We start from the raw sequence: 23,144 nt of genomic DNA, 5'->3' as shown, positions 1-23,144 counted from the left end.
TTCAGATTATTAACCTCCACCTGCTTTCTTTTTAACAATTTCCTGTTCAAGGCTTTCCTCTTCTTTCTTCCCCTTTGACTTACTGATTTTCTAAGAATTCTGTCTTTGCCACTTTATAATTCCCAAAATAATTCACTCTTTAAGCAAATGTTTTGAAGTGTTTAATATGTGCCAGGCACTCTTCTAGGTGCTGGGAAGATAGGGTGAACACCATACTCAAATTTCTCCTCTCATGGAGCATATATTCAGGTAGAGAAATACAAATGTTTAAAAAATAAAGTGCTATGAAAAATTAGAACAATAATAAGGTGCGATGTTGCTAACGTAGACAAGGGAGTTAGGGACAGCCTCTTTCAGGAGATAACATTTGAGCTGAGAATAGAATAAGCAGGCCAGTCATTTGGAGATAGGAGGGAACACACAGTCCAGGCTAGAGGGATGGTACGTGTGAAGACACTGAGATCGGAAGGAGCCTGATGTGTAGGTATGCATGGCTGGACTAGAGAGAGATGGATAGCTGATGAGGTCTTACATCAACCAGAACTATGTGATGAAGGACCTTGCAGACCATGATAAGAACTTGGGGTTTTAATCTGTTGTGCAGTGGGACGCCATTGGAGGGTCTTCAACAAGAGTGATATGGTTTGATTTATATTTCAGAATATCACTCTGGTTGTGGAGAATGGAGGGCAGATGCACTCAGCAAAATAAAATGTGGTTAAAAAAATTATATATCTTTCTCTCTCTCTATATATGTGTATATATATACATATATATATACACATATATATATATGTATATATATAAAATAAATGCCCACCACAAGAAGAGCATGGTTTTCCTTCATATTTTTCCCTGGAAATGAGATACAGAGGATGTGAAAGTATTTTTTATTATGGAGCATTACCCTGAACTGTGTGCCCGTTTTAGGTTGATAACTTTTCCTGTATGCTTCCAAATGATATCAACAGTAGGATACGTGATTTTGAAAGATCTCCATCTTATAGGAGAAATTTATAAATGCCATGTAACATTTAGATAGTCTGATGTTTCATTTTAGTTTTATAAGCAAAAGTGGATATGAAAGTTTTTTGAAAGTACAAAATGTTACGCAGTTATGGCATGATACCTTTTTTAATTGCTCAATTACTTAATTTGGGGAATTGCCTTAATTTACATTTTCCAGCTATTTTAATACTTCTGTTAACCTCCTCCAGAAAAGCTTGAGTTCTTCTTATTAGCAGTATTTAATGTTCCTCTCTAGGGGGCTCCACTTGGGGCACATGGTTTTGGAGTTGTGCCCCATATTATCCTGAGGTTACAAGAGAATTGTGATCAAAAGAAAACTTTTTAATTCTTAAATCGATGTAGGATCTCTTCTATCCAAATTGCTTCAAAATATCCTTATTTCTAACTTAGTAATTCTTTCCAGTGTATCCATTTTTTATATCGTGGTTGACCCAGTAAGGGAAAGATTAGAAAATAAGTAGCCAAATCCAAGCATAAGGTGATGAAGATTTGTATTTAAGTGTTAGAGAAAGTGGATTAAAAAAAAAAAGAATGGAAAAAAAAAAAAAAAAAACAATGGGCGTGTTGACAGTGAGTTCATCTGTTTGGTTTGTGTGTGTGTGTGTGTGTGTGTGTGTGTGTTTAAATGATGCCTAAAACTAAGGTTTCAAGCCCAGGTGTTGGGAAAGAATGAGACTATTAATGATAGCAGTGGACATATAAGGTGGGGGTCACATGATCGCAGGAGCTGATGAGTTCAGTTGTTGATGAGTGTTCCATATCCAAGTGACATTCCTCCCTGAGCTTTTGGATTTACAGGATTGAAACTGAGATGGGGATATAAATTTGAAAGCTACAAAGGAGATAAGGAAAGGGAAGGCTTTTGGAGAAAGAGTGGAAAACCAAATTGGAAGCCTTCTGAAGGATAGTCTTCCCTTTTTTGTTTAGCAGTGGGATGGACTCTTAGATGTATAAATGTATGTACTGTGGCATATATGAGATCAATTAACATTTTTCTCATATATTAACTAAGAAATAAAATTATCAGCCCCTTTATTAATAATGTGTACTACTAGAAGAGGAGTGAGCACACACAAGAAACCTGATGATAGTTAACATTGGTTACTAAAAAATACTCAAAGAATTCAGTTTTATTTCCTAAATTTAGAAATGTAAAATTTTTGGCCAGGGAAATTTAGAATTGGTAAAGACTACAAAAGAAAATTCACAGTTGCAGAAAATATCATAGGTGATATCTGATACTAAGACAATTTTATTGTAACATTTGTTGATAAGTACGTGTAGAGAAAGTCAAAATGGAAAAAAAAAGTCAAAATGGGAAAAGATTATTGCTGAATAGAAAATTGTTCAAAGGATTAAATTAGCTTAATGAAGTGTAAGTAATTTCTCAGAGAAAGCTAATTAATGTTAGCATATTTCTGATTTAAATATATTTTTCATACACAGGGCATCAAAGCCCAGATAGTTAAAACATTTTTAACACTAAAAGTGTTAAAACACTTTTTGCCTTAAGGAGTCTTAACAAGTTCAGAAAAGTAATGAAAATGGAAACCAGCTTTCAGAGGTTAAGGAGAAATTAGATAATGGGGAAATGAGGGGTATCATTTAGTAAATTTGATTAACAAACGAATACAAATAAGGTTGTTTCTAGGAGTTGAGGAAGAGCCAGGAATACCTGTAGTAGTTGTTGTTGTTGTTGTTTTTAATACCTGTAGTTGTAAGAAAAAAAAAAAAGATGAGATCTCTGTATATGACAAGGCAGAGGAAAAGAGGAAACTTGGAAAAAAGTGTAATACTGGATATTTGGACCAGAAAGTTCGGCATAGGTGGGATTCATGGCATAGGTAAGATGGTTAGTTTTGGAGAAGAGGCAGGTGAGGCTAATGATGGAAGAGGAAGACCGACCATTCAGGAAGGCTTCAGTTCCTTAAGACGTTCTGATGGAAGCAGAGGATACTGTATTACGAGCTCTGAGAGGGTCCTAGTCTGGAACAATGACCACAGGGATTGTGTCAGGAAAGATGATAAAGCAATGAAATTACCAAGCATTTTCAAAGACCAAATTGAAATCACATGGAATTAATGACCAGTAGCTCAGAGAGGTCAGGAGCAAAAGTGGAAAAGTGGAATTCTGAGGTGAGGAAAGAGTGAATAAGTGTTAATATAGGCATCAAATTAAGTTAAGGAGTTTAACGTGGTGATGAAGAGCCGAGTAGAGAATTATTTCCAAAACCAATATAGCCCTTAGAAATACATTTTCACCTCAGTCTTCATTTTCTGTCTCATAACATTTCTGTTAAAGTGGATATTGGACACAGTCTTGCACCCATGAGAATATTAAATAAAATAAATCAATTCAGGTTAAAGATTTGATTTCTTATGTATTTTGACCCCTGGTTTCTGCAGTCCACAGCAGGAGCATCATTATTGGCTAATGCCTCACCTCTGACTCTCATGACATCACCTTTGTCTGTAACAAATCAAAATGTGACTCCTTTTGGGATGCTGGGTGGCCTTGTTCCAGTGACCATGCCCTTCCAGTTTCCCTTGGAGCTACTTGGCTTTGGAACGGACACAGCTGGAGTGACAACCACCTCGGGATCTACCTCAGCCGCTTTCCACCATAGCCTAACTCAGAGTAAGTACGGCTCTCCCAGCTATTTAGCTACCTAGTTTGACAGAACAGGAAACCTCGTGAGTTTATACTCTTTGAGAGACGTCCATTTGGAGCTAGGGAAGGTTACAGAAAAAATTTTTTTAAGAAATAGTTTATTTCATTTAAATATAGTAAGTCATTTTAGAATCAGTTTTTATCTGTAATTCTTAAATGAACTATACTACATTTCTATCAATGAAATTAATAATAAGGAAGTCAGATTTGCTGGTTTATTTGCATACACATCCATTTTTATAGAGAAATTTTTTAATGTATGTGCTCCAGTTTAAGAAGGACTTTGAAATCAGGGGCTGTACTTATATTAGATAAATTAAACTATTTTATTTTTGATCTAAGAGAGCTTAAATCCTAGGTTGAAGAAGATTACTGACAAGTCTTTTTTTCTCTCAGATTTACTAAAGGGTTTACAGCCAGGAGTTCAGCATGCAGCAACACTTTCCCACTCACCTCTGCCTACACACTTACAGCAAACATTCAATGGTAAGAAAGCCACCTATGTTTTCATCTTTTAATATTTATGTAGATTTATAGATTGGATTATAAGTCTTTTCTGAAAAGTGAAAGGGATGACAAAGGTTGGAAAAAACATTTTCGTATGACTGAATCTTCATTAGCAACAAATTCCTTATAAGAAAAAGGAAATAAGTAAATGAGATCTTTTGTTACATGCGAAAAAAAGCCTTTCTGAAAACATGTATTTGTTATATTGAAATGATGACAAGAGGATTTCATAAAACAGTATACAGAAATCCCAATGTAATGGTTCACATGTATTGCAGGTTTACTAAATGCCAGATAGTTTTGTGACTACTTATATGTATTAGCTAATTCAGTCCTTACAATAGGCCTGTAAGTGAGCTAATGATGATCCCCATTTTTATAGATCAGGAAACTGAATTTTGAGATAAGCAACTTGCTCAAGATGATAATCCTAGAAAGTGAGCTGAGATCCAAATCTCGGAAGTCTGACTTGGTAGGCTGTATTCTTTTTTTTTTTTTTTAAGATTTTATTTATTTATCCGTGAGAGATACAGCGAGACAGACAGAGACACAGGCAGAGGGAGAAGCAGGCTCCCCACGGGAAGCCCAACGCAGGACTTGATCACAGAACCCCAGGACCACGCCCTGGGCCAAAGGCAGACACTCAACCACTGAGCCACCCAGGCGTTCCCTGTAGGCTGTATTCTTAACCATTACACTCTTCTGCCTTTTTAGGAGTGATTCAGTCTATATGATCCAAACTGTATGCATGAGATACTTGCAGGCCAACTAGATCACCCTGAAATCTGAAATTAGATAGTGGACACTGCACATCATGTATTGGCATCCAGGTTCTTGCTTCCATCAGCACTTGACCTCGGTAGGCTGTCCATACTATTCTTGAAGACCATTGTCAGGATCTTTTGGACAGAAAACTGTTAAGCTGTTCTCTGAACTTTAGTGGTTGGATGGGGCTTTGCTATTCTTCTCGGTCCCTGCATTTAAAATAATCTTGAGGGATGCCTGGGTGGCTCAGCGGTTTGGCTCCTGCCTTTGGCCCGGGGCATGATCCTGGATTCCCAGGATCAAGTCCCATGTCGGGCTCCCTGCATGGAGCCTGCTTCTCCCCCTGTCTGTGTCTCTGCCTCTCTCTCTCTCTCTCCCTCTCTCTGTGTCTCTCATGAATAAATAAAATCTTTTAAAAAAAAAATGATCTTGAACAAGTTTACAGTTGACCACATTTAGAAATGGGAGCTATGTGACAATCACAAGGCAGCAGGTTATATAATTAATCCTGTTAAAAAACCTAAGTGGTAAGCTGCCCCAAACTCAGCCCTCCAAAGACTGAATGTAACTTTTATATAGTCACTTTACGTAAAATATAAATTTCTATAAAGGCCTAAATAGTAAGTATTTTCAGCTTATGTGTTAGTCTCTATCACAGCTACTCGACCCTGCCACTGTAGTGCAAAAACATAGACAAATAATGTTAACATAAGTGTAGCTGGGTACCAATAAAACTTGTACCAGATAGTGGGCCACATTTGGCCCTTGGGCCAAATCTCTGTCTAAAGAATCATAGTCCAGTTAATAGTATTTTATTTTGCTAATTTACCCCTGCCTCTTTGAGCACAGTCCTAGACATTTTATGAGAGAATTTAGTCATACCTCAGGTCAAATAATTGTCTCTACAAACACAAGTACATAATGTCTCCTTGTAAATGGAAAAACCAATTCCTCAGATGTTGTCACCAGAGGTTTTTTTGTTTGTTTGTTTGTTTGTTTTTGGTCCCAGAGTTATTTTAATAGTGTTCTATTTATACAGCTTTTGAAACAATCCTGTTTCACTGATCTATCTTTTCTTCACTAGAGCCAGTTTGGTTTTTTGTTTTTTGTTTTTTCAGGTTTTACTGGAGTAATTTAGATATCACATAAATGAGCCTAGCAGTGTGACATGGTCCTTTCCAGCCATAGGATTGATCTTCTAGTACCGTAATTTGATACTTTCACTTGTGTGTCTCTACCATTCATTCCTCCCCTGACTTTTTCTCTCAGGCCCAGGAGATTAAGGCTCATTTTCCTTGCTAATTAGGCAATAACCTATTAAATTTCCTCTACATTTTGTTAGCTCTCAAGGTCACTGGGTCCTACTCTTGCCCAGTTTAAATAGAATAATCAACATTTTCCCAACAAAAGTTAAAAAGCCATGTGTAAACCTAGAAGCCATTGTTTCCAGTAGCAGACTTTTCCTATCACAACTTTTGCCAGGTTAGGACCAAAACAAAGTCTCAGCTGGATTTTTCACTTACTAGTATGTCCCATTCATTTACATAAATAATTGAGAATTAACTATCAAATGCTGTGTCATGGCAAGAAATTTAATTTCACTTGCAAGAAAATGAAATTGACCTTGTCTTCTAAAGGAATCAAAAGATATGGTAGGGGGCAGCCCTGGTGGCCCAGTGGTTTGGTGCCTGCCTTTGGCCCAGAGTGTGATCCTGAGGCCCTGGGATCGAGTCCCACATTGGGCTCCCTGCATGGAGCCTGCTTCTCCTTTTGCTTGTGTCTCTGCCTCTCTGTCTCCGTGTGTCTTTCATGAATAAATAAATAAAATCTTTAAAAAAAAAATAGTATTTCAACTGAAAACCAATTGAATCATAGTCACTTGAGATAAAAGGATCATTTTTGTTGAGTTCATTTATCTCCTTAGGTTTCTTAGCTTCTATAATGTGCTATACCATGTAAGATATTACAGGTTGTCTTTTTAGTAATGTCATTCACATGGAAATTAAGAGTTAATTGTTCTCCTTATTTTAATCTATTTTTTTTTTTGTAACATGCTAACCCATGCCAATTAAACATCTCTCTTCTCAGATGGAGGCCAAAGTAAAGGGGACACTAAATTACCACGGAAATCTCAGTGACTTCCCAGCAAGCGATGGAGATGAGACACTCAGCTGGCTGATGGAATCTACCTGATGGGAAAGTCCTCATGTGGTCATAGGGCTGCTGTTCTGTCGATGTTTACATTCTCTCGTCCCAAGCACTGTGGTGAGGAGGAAAAAAGGAAAGAAAACATGACTTGAGTAAAGCCAGATGCAGGAGGAAGAAATGCTTTTGTGCAAAGTTAGTGACCTTTGGTCTCCTCTAAAGAAAGACAAGTTACCATATAAACTGACTTGAAAGAGACTCAGTTGTCAAACCCACAGAAGTACAAATTTGATTTTTCCCCGGGGAAGGAAGAAGGAATCTGAGGATTTGGGTATATTCCATCCATCCTGGGGGTTGGATTTGAACACTTGTAGACATAATTGCATAATAAAAGGCAATATATCTGGAATTAGGCCAGTTTGTCAGGAGTAACAATCATGTCTATTTGAGTGGACTATGCAGCAAATTTGCCACACAAAAAAATTAATGACCCTGTGTCTGATACAGACAGTAGCTGAGTAAATATTGTACCCTCACAAGTCCTGAACAAACTTGAATCTTCTCCAGTGTGTAGCAATTTCCCATGTAAATCAGTGGACTAAAGATGCTTCAGGAAAGTTATTTTAGCACAGTGATATATATTATTAAATCATCGAGATTTTTAAAAGTCAAGAAATTGAGCCTGTTGCTCTTAACAGATGAAACTTCGATGTCCCCTTTTTGTAAAAGGGTCCATTTCATCTTCCATTCAGAAGCAGGTACCTAACTCTTCTTCAGGTGATTTGTGCATCTGGTATTGATTGGTTAATTCTTATTTCCATTCTTGATGTTAAATGTGGCTGTGTTCACATTTTTCTCTTCAGAAGTGGGGATCTTTGACGTAGGGCTGCAACTTTGGTGCTCTTAGCCCTTGCAGGCCTACCACTCTGAACTGTAAATTTCCCCAGCTTCCCCTTGGTTCACAACTTCTCCTGGTCTTTTAGCTAGTGGTACTTCAGGTGATTCTTAATTACTGATATAGACAGGTATAAGTGTGTACTGCACATGCTTCTACATTGGTCATTTAAATGGCATATATATATTTTTGGAATTTTTAAGATAGTATTTTAAAGGGAGGAATTACATTAGGATCATTATGTGTACAAGGGATTATTTTTTATAACAATCACAATGTATTTTTACTCCCTGTATCCAGTGTAGTGAATTTGATTTGGAGCATTTGGGATCTTAAAGCTTTATTAATATTTACTGAGAATATTGATATGTGAGTAAACCTGCAGATAATAAGACTGCTTAGTTATTATTATAGCTTCCTTATGCAAATACATCTTCAACAAAGGATGTTAAGGGAGAAATTTATGGGTTTTTTTGGATACATTTGATTTGTTTTTGTTTTGCCTCATCATTTATCTTGTCTCTGTCACTCTCTCTTTTTTTTTCTCCCTATTTAGGCTTCTGAATGTTTTCAAACTGTACCCAAGATTGGTGTAAGCTTGATCCATTTATAACAAAAAAATAACCTAGAAAACAGTGTCAGATTGGTAGTAGCAAGATCACATGTTTTCCTTACAAGTTTATAAATTTATTCAAATAAGTATATTAAATAAGTGGCCCTTTTTTCCTTTTATAAGCAAAAGTCCCAAATAGCCATTAGGACTGAATAAGTTACCACAGATCTGTTCAGATTTGTATCACTTGTATTTTGACTTCAAAGTCACATTGGCTTGCTTCATAGCAAAAAGTTAATAACTAACTGAAAACTTTAGTTCCAAGAACTTGTTACAGTAAGGGGAAAGGATTATTTCAGAAGAATCGATGTAATTACTTGCCTCTAAGAATTTAGTTTAGCAGTAAAACAAAGAAGAATGTTGTGTCAACCCCAGTAGATATTTTGGAAGGATATTGGGATGTTCCCGAGAGATTTGACTTGAATTGAATATGTTTGATTAAAGGTTATTTGGTTTATTTAATTAGGGAAACTTACCAATTCTTGAGTTACTCTAATGTAGTATTCCTGTTGCTTTTACCTAAATTGGAGAAAGTCATCTTTGCTAATACTATACAGGAGTTTTCCTTTGGGAAGCTAGCCTTGGTGTCACTTCCCACACCACGAGTCAGAGTGCGTGTTAATCTCTCTTCCTGCTAATAGTTGTGCATGCATTCATCTGTTTGCAGGTATACACAGATTTATTCCTGTATACAAATCCATTACTAGTTTAAGTCAGGGAATAATTTCAATTTCTTAAGTCCATCAGTTCTGAATCATGCCACATAAAGATTCCTAATGATTCTTTTGTCTCCATTAGAGAAGAACAGGATTATCAATTCTTCCCCCAAGTATTATTTTATAACTAACTAGTAAAAATATCTGAAGGCCCTTGGTCAGAGAAGTCCATATAAATGGAGATGATATTCTCTTCTCTTCTGTCTTGATTCCATGAGGACGCCATATCCCTCCCTTAGCCCTATACCACATTTTCACTAACTTACATCCGTTTCGATCAAGACTACGCTTTTATGTTGTACAAAGGAAACAAGCATCTTTATATTTCTTAATAGATAAGTATGATCAGCTCCTACATGTAAATACAGAACTATTTCTTTTCTAGATCATAACATTGAAAATGGTGTCCATACTTTATGGGCACCTGTCTTTACAGTTTTTCTTACTAAATACAAACATATAAATTGGTTATTTTTTAGCACAGAGACTTGTGACTCATACTGTATTTTTGCACTTAAAAAGTCAAATTATGTTATTTTTTAAAATGGTGAGTAATTGGAAAGGATATAGAGCAATGTGTATTTCTGAAGAGCATTAGCAACATCCCAATGCAAAAATAATCAGCACACTTAATTATGTCCCACTCAGCGGGATTCTTGATTCAGGAAAATTAAGCTGTTTGTTTTCAATTGTCTTGTATTTAAATTGCCTTCAGTGATGTATAAGCTGTTACTGTACATACAAGTTAATCCTCAGTATTCACAAGCAATAACGGTCAGCAGAGTTGTCTTCAGAGACAGCAGTGCTGAGCCTCAGTTGGAGACTGTTTGGGAGCAAAGTGTCAAGCTCATTCAGAGCCTCCAAAATCAATGCAAGCAATAATTCCACTATAACTCAATTGTAATTCTTTCTCATCTGCTTCTGAGATCAGAGGGTAAAAGAAATTATGGTTTAAAAATAACCTGAAGAAAACTGGGAAAAGGAAGTGAAGTTACTCTGAGGAAATCAGAGGATTGTGTTCCTACATTCTTTTATGCCTACCACCCCTTTGATGGATGGTGTTAGCCCAAATTATATATATTTTTTAATATCACAGAAGTTGAATAGGGTTTATTGCATCACTGAGGTAGGAGGAAAAAACCGGGCAGATACATGTTTGGATACTGTGGGTTTGACACCTGTCTGAAAACAACTTACTGGAAAAGATTTTTAACCCAGGATCTTTTTTTTTTTTTTTTTTTTCTCCCCCAAAGCAGATCTAAATTGTTTACTACCCAGGTTTGGAAAGGGCAGGCCCTTCTAGTCTTTCTTCTCCGGTTGCCCTTACCACACCCCTTCCCGCCTCTACTTGGTTCACGACAGTTTCTGAGATGGAAACTCTACTGTTATTCAAACTGCCATTGATTGTGAGAACTCTCTGTCCCTTGGGACCGTCTCCTAGAACTCCAGTTGTCTATCATACTTGCTGCTACACTTGTACAATGAACTTTGCCTGTATTGGTCGATTATAATCTGATTTACAGTTCTTTATCTCTAGGAGGTTTTGTCATATAACTTGACCCATCCATGTATAGACTTAGGATACTTTATTTTAGGAGTGTACCATAAAAGCACACTGGTCCCTGTATTCTTTTTATTATCACGTAGGTTTTGAATTTGTGTTGGCTTTTTTTGTTGTTGTTGTTGTTGTTGACGTTTTGTTTCTCTTTGTTTTAAATTAGAAATAGCAGAATGAGAAAAATCTATAATCAGGCCAAACTTGAGAACTTTCCCTTGTGCTTCAGCATTATAGATTCTGCTAACCATATGTTCTCAAAAGGGGCACTTTTACTTTCTATTGTGCATGTATGATGGTTTTGTTTTGTTTTTTGCTTTTGTAATAATGAAGCAGAAGAAAAATCCAGTCGTGGGTAAATGATGACAAACATGTTATGCAATTTTATTTTATAAAATTGAAGGGGAAAAGTTTAACTCTCTGTAAATCATTTCTTAGCTCTGGTAAAATGCTTATATTACTCCTCTAAAACATGCTCAATTCAGGCCTTTGTCTTTGTTAAGTGCCTTTTTTTTTCTTTCTTTTTCCCCCCTCTTGAAAGTGTTCTCAGATATCCTAAAGTACAGGCTAATAAGTCAGGAGATTCAGGAGGAAGAATCTCAAACTTGCCAACGTCATGTCATGCTGTAATACTCTTCCTTTTCTCTATATGTATAAGGATATATGTGTAAGATACATACATATATATGTGTATATATATGTAATATATATATATATATAAATAACTAGTAGCTGCTGTACCATTGCATCCTTTTCAGACACATCCCTGTCAGTGTTTGCAAAACTTCTGGCTTGTTTATTCCATTGCTTTTAGTCAATTGAAATGGGTAGATTGGGAAATTGTCTTTACACAAGATGCTATCTTCCCCCTTGAATATCTGTTTGTTGAAGTTAACAAAAATACATAAATATAATAAGTCATTTATTTTAAGTAAAATAAATTTAGTGGACTCATTGGCTATTCCTGGATATAACCCACTGCTCTGTGCCCTTCACACTTGGCATGGGTAATACTGGAGAAAGCATTGGAATAACAAGAGTCTTTTGAGGGTCCCATTGATAAGGCTTACTGTGGCGGGCAAGGCTAAGGATGTCAGGGAGCTAGAGTTCGAAGCTCGGTTTCGTATCTGAATAGGTTTTGAAGGAAGTTAGCAACTTTGTCAACATTAAACATGCATCATATTTTCTTCTGGAAAATAAGTTTTGAAGAATTCATACAGCTGCATATCTGTGAAAAGGTTAATAAACTTAGAAAGACTTCAGATACTCATGTAAACACTCATATAACCTATAGTATTCTTGAGATCTTCAGTTTTCTTTTCATTTGCCAGATAATTACATTTGGCTTAATCTGATTTTATGGCTGTTTACATTTCTCCCTTGAGCAGAATGGCATCATCTTCAGTATCTTAAGATTCATCTGTTTCTTGTTGGAAACAGATCTGCATATTAAGGGAGACTAAGTTGAACCAATCCTGAAAGCCCAGTACAAATATGTCTAATAAGTGCCCCCTTTTAAAGACCTTTCAATTGGGAAGAGGAGACAGGTGGCTAACAAGAAAGCAGCGGCTCCTGGTGGTGTTACCTGATAGCCAAGCACTTATCAGGCAGCCTCAATTCAGACATGTTACTCTGGAAATACTCTGTTTAACAGGGGGAATATCATTTAACCTTCGTGCCTCAGATTACCCATTAGAAAATTGGGTATAATAATATTCACCTACCTCCCAGGGATATCAGAGACTTTACTATTTCAAAAATACTTTGAGTTTTTCTAAAATGTCCTATATAATTAAAGTATGACCATCTTTCCACAGAGGCTAAAAAACATTTCCCTGTGATGGGTATAAAAAGTACCGTATGATTTTTGAGTTTAAAGAAAATCACTGGAATTCTACTTTAGATGCATATTATTTAAATATATTTGTGTGGGATTAAAATGGTTAGTTTCAGGTTAACAGGTGTTGGGGGGGAATAACACTAAGTTTCTTAATTATAAGTAGTTTTTTTTTAAGCCTTTTATGATGTTAATACATGTGTGATTTTTGCCAAGGTTGTGGAGCTACAGCTAGGTAAAGTTTGGATGGTTGGTTATTGGAGTTGATAAATGATCCTGAAAGTTTTATCTCCCTCACTTTAACATCTTCTCAATCTAATTTCCTTATATCACTTGTTTGGTGATGGATAGTTAAGTTGTTAACTTTCGAAGAAGGAATGGGTGTCTTCTCATTCTTGTAAATCAGAAATTGTGTACTATTCCTGTCACTATAGGTATATCCAGCTTTGCACCGAAGGGGCAAGCACTACACGCAGTCGGTTGGGTATACTGTTAGCCAGTCTACCTTTGTGTAACTTTGGCTTCTTCCACCCATGAAAGAGGTGGAGCCATCCACTGCTCAGGTTGTAGGAAAGTGGGAGGGGGGAGGCAGGACTCATTTCTTAGCTGGGGTGTGGGTGGGAAGGGTAGGGGTAGAAGGAAACATGTTTTGCCCATCTCTGAGGAAGATCATTTTATCCCACCTCTCATCCTGGCATGTTAGGTCGGGATACTTAGAATTTTCCTTTATCACTTACAACAACAGGAAACAATGGATGCTGCGTTTGTAGTTAGGGCTAAATGCTAAGTAAGCAACAATTGTTAGAGTGTATAGATTTAAATTATAGCACATATTCAGGGTCAGGAAAGAGAATGTAGAGGGCGAGAAACTATTACCCAGCTCAAGTGAGTTGAGAGCACCAGGCCCAAGCAGACAAAGCATCTGGGTTAATTCCCACAATCAGTGGAGGCCCGTTTAATCTCTTAGCGATAGGACATTTTTGTCTTAAAATCACTTTTTGGTTTTTTACTGCTTTTTCCAGACAAGGCCTTAGTTAGTAACCTCTAAATATCAACTATGCAGATAAACATACTCTTTATTTTCCACATTTTCCCTCTTTTTCCATTCTTCAAGTAATAGCTGTTTAATGACTTCTACCCAAAGAAATAAGGCATAAGGGTTTTGTTGAATGTGTGTTTGTTCCTCTAGGGAAAATTAACAGAAGCATAAAACAGAGATATTTTGTGTGTTAATCTATCCTAAAATGTGAACTTTATATTCAGACACTTAAGTACAGATCCTCTTATTGGTGCAAAACTGTAGTGAGAATCATGAAATGTCTTTGAGTCTTTAGAAAAGATCATCCCAGTGTTCAATTCTGAGAAAACTCTAGATTCTGTGGCACAGTGTTCAGGTTTGTAGAGCTGAACAGTTGGTCAGACTCTAATTAAAAATAGCTTTGAATATTTAATGTTGAATTCCTTCTTTCTTCCTTCTTACCTCTAGTTTGAGCTCTTAAGTTAGTCATTTCATTAGCCAGTTGCTACACTAGGATATTGGTTGCATATTGTTAAGAGTCTGGAGAGAAAAGGTTAGATTTTCACCTCCTTTTCTCTCTCACTCTGGCCGTCTTTCCTGGGTCTCTGCTGCCTTCAGAAATGAAGTCTATAGGCAGAGTCCAGGACACTGTTCCTATCCTACCACAGACTCTGAGACAGGGACTAGTACGATTATCATCAGACTGCCTTTGAACAACTTGATAGTAAATTACATTTTTCTCAGATATTTCCAAAGTATTATTCGCCTAAAAGTAGCTATTTGTGATCTTTATTTAATTGCCTCAGATTGTGATTCTTTAGCTTCTCAACTTTCTTACGTATTGCCATTTATAGTGGGCTAGCAGTTTTCTGAACTGTTTTCCCAAACAGGTAAAGGATACTTTCAGAAACCTCAGTAGTATAATTAAAAGGATCTATATGTCCAGGATTTGGAGTCATCACTGGTGACCAGAATTGTTTTTTCTCTTCTCCCTTGTATTAAAAACTAGATTTCTTTATCACTATACAGTGCAGTTGCTACAATTCACGGCTTTCTCTTGATACTTTTCAAGGTTATTCAAAAGAGATACAGACCTTTGTTAAGGGCTCTTATTTCTCATAATATTCTGCCTTGCTTATTTTCATACTTCCTCTGGAATAAACCTGCTTTGCAAAGATCTGCGTCACACAGGCCATATAAATTCTTAGAACCAGTTTTATGCTCCTCAGAAAACTCTGTACGTTATTTGCTCCTGTTTTGCTAATGATAATATAATTCTATTTTATCTTAAATTTAAAATATTTTATAATAGAGCACTAATGAACACCTAATTGAAATACAAAAAAAAAAAAAAGATAACTATTACTCAAGATAACTTGGAAATACTTCTGTTTTTGAAGTGAACAACTCCTGTCTACCCTCTAAGCACATTGAAGTGTCAGTAGTAACTGAGATCAGCCAGTCGGCACGTTTTTCTGTGTGACAACCTACCTTTAGTTTCTTGAGAAAGACCGTACCTATCCTATATTTTCTGTCCTTGCAGCCATATACTTTCTGTGCTTTTTTTTTTTTTTTTTTTTTTTTTTTGGTGGTGGTGGTAGGGGGTGATGGGTTTGGCTATTCTGTGCTGCATGCAAGGTTAGCATGCCCTGTACCGGCACAGTTTTTCTTTCCCATTCCTGCAAAACTACCAAGGATTACCCTGATTTTAGCTAGGGACACTCAAAGACAAAGAAGTTATTCTCAGCTGATGAAATTATTGCTGTTTTATATGGTTAGTTAGAAAGTTGGCCATCTTTGTCCAACTTTTTAAATCCTGGCTATGCCTACATAATTAATTACATATACCATCTGAGACTTTCTGATAAGCAAGGGGCCCTTCCACCAGTAGAGGCAGGTTTCCAACCTACAGATAATTTCCTCCCATCTATGGCCGGCCGCAGAAAAGATTCACGCTTTGTATTGTCCTTTTGTTAGCTCTCATTGAAAAATTATATTATAGAAAATATCAAAAATATCAAATTGTCCTTAAGAAGAGTGTGTAATCTGGGGCTTACCCTTGTGTTTTGCTCACTTAAACATTGTCAAGCTTAAAAAAAAAAAAAAAGGAAAAGATACTTCTGGCTGGTGAGAATTTTGTGCCCCAAATAATATGTTAATCAAGTTTACCAAGGTAACTAAATGAGGGGTGTGTTTTCTCTCTTTTATTACAAAAGAACGTTTATTTGCAGTTGAAAATTATTGTGGGACTGCAGACCTATTTGCTATAACTGATTGGGAATAAGGATTCTGATTTTTAGCCTGGGTAAGCACATATTTCCAACACTTGTGATATGAATTTTGATAAGGGAAAGACTTTTGTTTGGTAACAGAAGGAAAAACAGGACTTATTTATACAGTGAAAGTTCACTCTGTAGAGGAACTTCCCTCCAGGTACACATCTTCCTCTTACTGTAGCCGCTTCCACACTTGATAGAGATGCCAACATGTTCCACAACCAATCTTGAAGGAAGGAGCCTAAATAATTGCTGCTCCTCTAGGTGAAGGGCACTGATCACTGTCTTGTATTTGTTTATAGGGAGGTGCGTTTTTGCTAACTTGAAGGGATATACTGTATTTTAAATAAGTGTGTGACTTAATATTTTGGGATTTTTTTTCCTCCTTTAAAACTGGACCTGAACACAGCTTTGAGTTGATATTTGTAATAATCTCAGGACCTGAAAGATTGTAGCATTTAGTGTGTCTTAAAAATTATGTACTGTACCAGCCATGGATTTTTGTAAATATACCTGTCTCCCTTTTTTGTATTATTTTAGTAAAAAAATAATAATAAATTTAAATAAAAGGGGGTGGTAATGACATGTGAATGGGTGTGGGTATGTATGTGTGTGTGTTTGTATAAGGCTCTTTTGAGACGAACTGGTGCTTGTTTAATTTCCGGCTCTGATCAGAGCAGGAATATGGACAAACTGCTGCTACTGAGCCCTGCACTGAGCCTGGGTATTTCCATTTCGTCTTTCCCCATGGTTGATTGAATATGGGCTGCCAGGAGTTGACTAAGAAGTTAAATTCTTCTTCCCACCGCCATCTTGCCTTTGCATTCTCTGTTCTACACACCCTTTGAACTTTAATGGTAAAGCTTTCCAAACTCTGGGTGGTTTGCTGGTCTCTAGTTTTTAGAGAGCTCTTGTCACTATTTTATAAGAAGAAAGAAGGACAGGTAAATTTTTTTAACCAAAAAATAATCACATATTTCATAAAACCCCAATGAATTTTGGATATGTGAGAGGGCTTAAACATTCCTAAATATGGATCTGTGAATTTAGTAAATTAGCCCCATGGATATACTCCTTCAGTGCAGGGAATTTTTTTTCATTTTTTTTTTTTCCTTTTTCTTTCCTTTCTTTCTTTCTTTTTTTTTTTTTTTTTTTTTTTTGCAACAGCCTTGCTCATATTCCAGGTATAGCTAGCAAACCCCTGTTTTAAAGCAGGAGCCTTATTTGATTCAGTGTAGATGTTTCCTGTCTATCCTTCTGTGACAGGACCTTTTACATGAGTGTTTTTTTCTTTTGTATGTGTTATGTGTTGTATTAAATAAAGAGGAATGTACATACTATTCTTGTGTCCATTGTATTATTTGGCCAACTTGGGTTTTGATACCTCATTCTTTCAGTAATGGTTCAGTATTCGTTGTCTGTATCGTACTGTGCTGGATGCTATCCATTACAGAAGTAAAGGGCAGGGTCCCCACCTTCGGTGTATTAAACATTTTGTAACCTCATGACAAGTTAAAAGATAACAGTTCAAAATTTGTCACAAAGTTGTGGTCCATTGCCTCCTGACCTCTGAGTTCATATCGGGGAAGAAACTGGACTGGAGAGATCTGGGAAGACTTTGTCAATTGGATGGCACTTGAGCCGGTCTCAGGATAGGGGATGTGACTAGGTAGAAGGAAAAGGGAATGTCCTGAGCAGAATCAGGAAGCAGGAGATAGACTAGGCTGGTGTGAAGTGTATGCTGGGATTAGTAGAAGCCACACTGGGAGTTCCAGGACGCAGGATGCCGGCTCACTAGGTTCTCCCTTTGGGTTATAGGGTGTGTGTGTGTGCGCACATGCACGCGCTACCAGGGCCAAAGTTTGAAATGTAGATATGGGAATTATCTGCAGAAGTGATCATCCTTTGGGGTGCCTGGCTGGCTCAGTCAGTAGAGCATGTGACTCTTAATCTCAGGGTGGTGTGTTCAGGTCCTACATCGGGTACAGAGATTACTATACAAATAGTTTAAAATAAAGACCAAAAAAAGTGATCATTTAAATCCTTATGTGTAGAAAACTTACAGGAAAAGTATTATTAAGATAAAGAGTAGAGGGATGCCTGGGTGGCTCAGTGGTTGAGCATCTGCCTTCGGCTCAGGGCATGATCCCAGGATCGAGTCCTGCATCGGGCTCCCTGCAAAGAGCCTGCTTCTCCCTCTGGCTATGTCTCTGCCTCTCTCTCTCTGTGTCTCTCATGGATAAATAAATAAATCTTAAAAAAAAAAAAAAAAGATAAAGAGTAGAAAAAGAATTCAACTTGAGAACTCTAGGGAGGGAGTAGGGAAAGGATAAAGAGATAGAAAGCAACTTGAAGAAATTGAAGTTTGTCTTTCGTAAGTGTATATGTATATTTGCATAGAAAATGTGAAAAAGGACATAAAACCCCAAAATATGAAGAGTGGCTGTATGATTGCTTATTTTCCCTTTTACTTACATGTATTTTTGGTGCTTTCTCATTAAGATGAACTTTTAAAAGGGATGGTCCTCGTGCATGGGAAGGAAGATAGGCTGCAAGTGCTTTTACTAAAGAACAGCATTTAAGGACAGATTTGCCAAAGCATGTTCTTGGGAAGTAATAGCCCCTAAAGATACCTGTCGTTATTCAACTACACTCAACTACATTGTCACCATATTGTAAATGTGTATCCATATATTAAAGGTGTTACTGGAAGCAAGATTTTTTTTTTTTTTTTTGCCCAGTGTGGAGCCCAACACAGGACTTGAACTCATGACCCTGAGATCAAGACCTGAGTGAGCTGAGGTCAAGAATTGGAAGCCCAACCAGCTGAGCCACCCAGGTGCCCCTGTAAGCAAGATATTTTTAAATCTATAATTTCTCCAAGCTTATTTGACATGGAGCGTTTTTTTTTTCATGTAATTCCAATTAACAAATTATATAAGGCCTATAAAGCAGCACTTAGCACAGTAACACGTAGCAATACACACTAGTAAGCTTTAGCTCTTAGCAATCAAAGTTCTATTTTATGATTTATTCTGTATTTTATTTTTATTTTTTTGAGAGATAGGGAGAACATGGGGGAATAGGGAGAGGGGGCAGCAGGTTCCCCCTGAGCAGGGAGCCATGTGTGGCTCCATCCCAAGACCCTGGGATTGTGACCTGAGACAAAGGCAGATCCTTAACAGACTGAGCCACCCAGACAGCCCTATTCTATATTTTAGAAAAGGTTCTAAGAAGATACTTGGCTCAAGCAGTTAAGGATTTCAGAATAACCTTTAGAGAGCCAACAAGTAATGATAGAGAAATGAAACCAATCTTCTAGAGTTGAATGAAGGTCAGGTGTCCAGAATGTGGGGTTTTTTAAGAGAGTATAGAAAAATACATGGAGCAGGAAGTATGCTTTACACTGTCCACGTAGGCAGGAAATTGTCTCAGACCTGAGCTTTAGGACAGGACAGTGGTTGCCCATGACATGGGCGCATGGAATAGAAACCACAGATGGAGCACTAAGGCAAAGTTAACAAAATGGTGATGGAGTTATTTTGCTTTTGTAAGTTGCTTCTAGGGGGAAAATAGATTGTACAAAGATTTCTGTGCAATCATGTTACAGTCTGAAACAGTCTAATGCCGTGTTAAGATTGGTTAAGTAAGGAAAAATAATATTAAATAAAAAATTTAAAAAATAAGAAATGACCAAGATGTTCAGGCATTAACTTCTCTTTAAGTTATAAGAAATACACAGAGGCACAGGAAAATACATAGGAAGACCTAACGCTGAAAATATAAAGAGTGGTGGTACGAGTGCTTTTTCTCTATCCTTTTACCTAAAAGTATTTTCAACAAACGTGGATGACATGGGAGAGGTTTTTTTGTTTGTTTTTAAGAAACAAGCAGGTGGACTTGGGTGAAGAAAGAAAGAAAATGGGAAAGATGCTCTTGTCTTATCACTGGGAGAAGGGAAAGGAACAAACTTACTTCTACTCGGATTTACTAGACCCCAAATGTGGATCTGTTTTGGAGGGAAAGATACATAGTTGGTAGAGCATATAACCCTTACTCACAGGGTCATGAGTTAAAGCCCCACATTAGGCATGGAGCCTACTTGATTAAAAAAAAATAAAGATTTTTAGGGGCAAAAGATTATCCTTGCACTTGAAAAAAAAAAGTACTAAGTACATGAGCCAACATTGAGTGCAAAGCATGTCTTTTGTAGCCATGGTTCCTATTTTCTTTCCTCCGAGTAACCAATGCTACCAATTTCTTCAGTTATAAGTATAAATGTGTACCTGACTCTTTCACATAAATTTAGCATACATACCTTGCTGTACAGTGCCTAGCATTTTTTTTCACTTATCTTAGAGATTATTTCACATCAGTATATGGGGGTCTGATTTGTTCTTTTTGGCAGCTCATAGTATTCCATACTTGTGGTGTCACCACTGTCTATAGTATCTTTTTTTAATTGATGAGCATTTAGATTACTATCACAAGACAAACTGTAACGTCCTGGGTGTGCACATCATGCAGACAGAAGGTCATTTTGGCATAGGGAATAATAATGACCTAATATACTAGATTCGAAAGTCGGTGTCTGGAATCTTTGACACTGCTGCTTAACCAAATAAAGCTTTGAGAAATACTTGAGAAACAGTTCCAAAGAGTTTTGAAAATTAGAAATAAAAGCTGATTCTGGGCGTGCCACAGGTTGAATTACTTTGCAGGTGAGATCGTGAGCTTTTGCGAAGGACAGTGCCCTCTGATGCAGGTAGACTCTGGTATGTCATGAATGTCCTTACCTCAAAAACGATGCTGTTCCCCATCAGTGTGTGCCTTGACATGCCTTGTTTTTTTCTGTCTGTATATTTACATCTTCTGTGACCCTGTGTCTGTCCCTTTACATTTCCCCACTATCTTTTTTCCTAGTAGGTGGCATAGCATGAAGGAGAACAGGCTGACATCAGACAGATGGGTTCCCAAGTCCCCACTATGAAGCTGTGGCACTAATTTAGACAAGATGCTTAGTTCCTTTTAGCCTGTGGCCTTCTTTCTACAGTGATGATACCCAATGGTGGGCATTGTGGTTGAATTAGAGACTAGATGTGGAAAGCACCTAGCATAGTGCCTAGCACATAAGATCTAATTAATGGTGGCTACATTATTCTCTCTCTCTTCTGCCTTTTTTCTTAAGTTCATTTCTTAAATTCATGCCTCCTCTTGCTCTCTCCTAACTTCCCAAACTATAGAGGTAAAGTCGTAGTATAAGAAACAACAGTTGTTTTTTTTAAATCTTTCCTTTTTTTTTTTTTTTTTTTAATACTTAAAGTACCAGAGTGGAAAAACCTCAGAATTCTTTGATCAGAGATACCAAACCGCTGGCTTAAAAAAGTGAAGAGAAACTTCTCTAAAAACTAAAATCTGTTAAAACATTAGAGGGAATCTTTTGGTTCATATAACTGAGTAGTTAAGTGGTAAGCCTGGTGTAGGGAAGCTTTATCCAGTGATCCAATGTCATCATCATCTAACCCTGTCTCTGCACTGACATTCAAAATGTCAGACTTCACAGATGGCCCTCGGATAAAGTCAGGCTCTCCATAGCCAAATGGCCACTGCAGCTCCAAGCTATATGTGTGTTTTGGATGTAATTTATTTTTGCTTTGTTGGACCTCAAATGCAAAGCAATGCATTAATCATGTACCTCAGTTCATAGCATATGGTCATCATCACTCAGTGCAAGAACTCCCTCGAGTTCTATTATAAATTGTTTCCCTTTCCTTCGTCTCCATTCTCCATACTTCATAAGTACCCACTTAATATGTGCCCTTGCCATGCCTGTATACTTCTAAAATAGTGTTATTATGTGTGTATACAAGTTTAATTTCTGCAAATGGCCTGGGGCTATAAATCTTGCTGTTTCCTACTTTTCTCACTTTTCTTGGATTTGTCCATATTGCTATGTGGACATCCTTTGTTTTGCTAATCAACACATAGTATTCCACTCTATATATCCACCACACTTTACATATCTGTTTCTCTGGGGCTAGATACCTAGATTGCCTCCAATTCCTTAATATTGCAACAAAGGCTATGGATGGTCTTCTGCGAGTTGCTTGTTTGTCTCTGCTCATTATTCAATTACATTTTATCTTTTTGTTGTAGATAATCTCTTACCAGTTTGAGAAGTGTTTGATATTTTAGTCTGTAACAGCTCTTTTAATTTTGTCAATGACATCTTATATTGAACAGAAAATCTTATTTTTTTAATAGTCAAATTGCTCTATTTGTCTACATGTATGTGTTGAGGGGTTTGCAAGGAGTTATTTCCCTGCCCTTAAGTCACAAAGATATCCTCCTATACTTTCTTCTATTAACTTTATAGTTTTACGTTTTCTCTATAAGAATTGTGTGTATTGTTCATGTATTGATTTCTGCATACTTTACAGTTGTTGCTTTTATGAATGGTTTGCTATTTTCTATTATATACTCTAATGCTATTTACTGGTATCAAGGAATGCTATTGATTTCCGAAAGTTGAGTTTGTGTTCCACAACTTTGCTAAACTCTCTTATTTAAATAACTCATCTGATTATTTTGTTAACTTTTCAATGGAGATGATCATATAATCATGATGAGAGGGGTGCCTGGCTGGCTCAGTCGGAAGAGCGTGCGACTCTTGATCTCAGGGTTGTGAGTTCGAGTCCCAGACTAGGTGTAGAGACAGCACAAATAAACAAACAAGGAAAAAAAGACAATATAATCTCCCATCCCAATTCTTTCACTTGTGTCTTATTTTAGAACATTAGACTTGACCTTTAATATGATGTTAAACAGTGAGCCTAAGTGGCTCAGTGGTTGAGCGCCTGCCTTTGGCTCAGGGTGTGATCCGGGATTCCCATGCAAGGAGTCCCACATTGGGCTCCTTGCATGGAGCCTGCTTCTCCCACTGCCTGTGTCTCTCATGAATAAATAAATAAAAATCTTTAAAAAAAAATACGATGTTAAACAGTAGGGGTGAAAGCGACATTTTTGTTCCTTATCTCAGTTTTTTCCATTAAGTGTGGTGTTTATTCTAGATTTTTGGTATATTGTTTTTATGAAGTTAAGTAGTTGTCCTAATTTT

The 23,144-nt window shown here is 37.0% G+C and overlaps 1 protein-coding gene and 1 long non-coding RNA gene across 7 annotated transcripts in view; one reads left to right on the top strand and one right to left on the bottom strand.

The window, feature by feature from the left end:
* The window catches only part of UBN2 (ubinuclein 2), an 87,142-nt gene that overhangs the window by 56,707 nt on the left and 7,291 nt on the right, over positions 1–23,144 (top strand). For 3 of the 4 annotated variants that reach the window (XM_038559415.1, XM_038559418.1, XM_038559417.1), the window contains 3 exons: positions 3,436–3,667; positions 4,097–4,186; positions 7,061–11,312. The exons of the other annotated variant lie outside the window; for it this stretch is intronic. In XM_038559415.1, coding sequence (XP_038415343.1) covers positions 3,436–3,667; positions 4,097–4,186; positions 7,061–7,110 — 372 coding nt within the window. In that variant the 3' untranslated portion in view covers positions 7,111–11,312. Of the gene's footprint in view, positions 1–3,435; positions 3,668–4,096; positions 4,187–7,060; positions 11,313–23,144 lie in introns of those variants that run through there. 4 annotated transcript variants of the gene reach the window in all.
* Positions 6,794–23,144, bottom strand: part of LOC111090238 — a 28,293-nt gene continuing 11,942 nt past the window's right edge. For all 3 annotated transcript variants that reach the window (XR_005371248.1, XR_005371250.1, XR_005371249.1), the window contains 2 exons: positions 11,967–12,124; positions 6,794–7,232 (listed from right to left, as the gene is read on the bottom strand). This is a non-coding gene — a long non-coding RNA (uncharacterized LOC111090238). The remainder of the gene's footprint in view (positions 7,233–11,966; positions 12,125–23,144) is intronic.

Source organism: Canis lupus, chromosome 16, assembly GCF_011100685.1.
Source record: "Canis lupus familiaris isolate Mischka breed German Shepherd chromosome 16, alternate assembly UU_Cfam_GSD_1.0, whole genome shotgun sequence".
NCBI classification, from domain to species: domain Eukaryota; kingdom Metazoa; phylum Chordata; class Mammalia; order Carnivora; family Canidae; genus Canis; species Canis lupus.
Note: the sequence above shows the minus strand (reverse complement) of the source record. Positions and strands in the feature narration are given on the sequence as shown.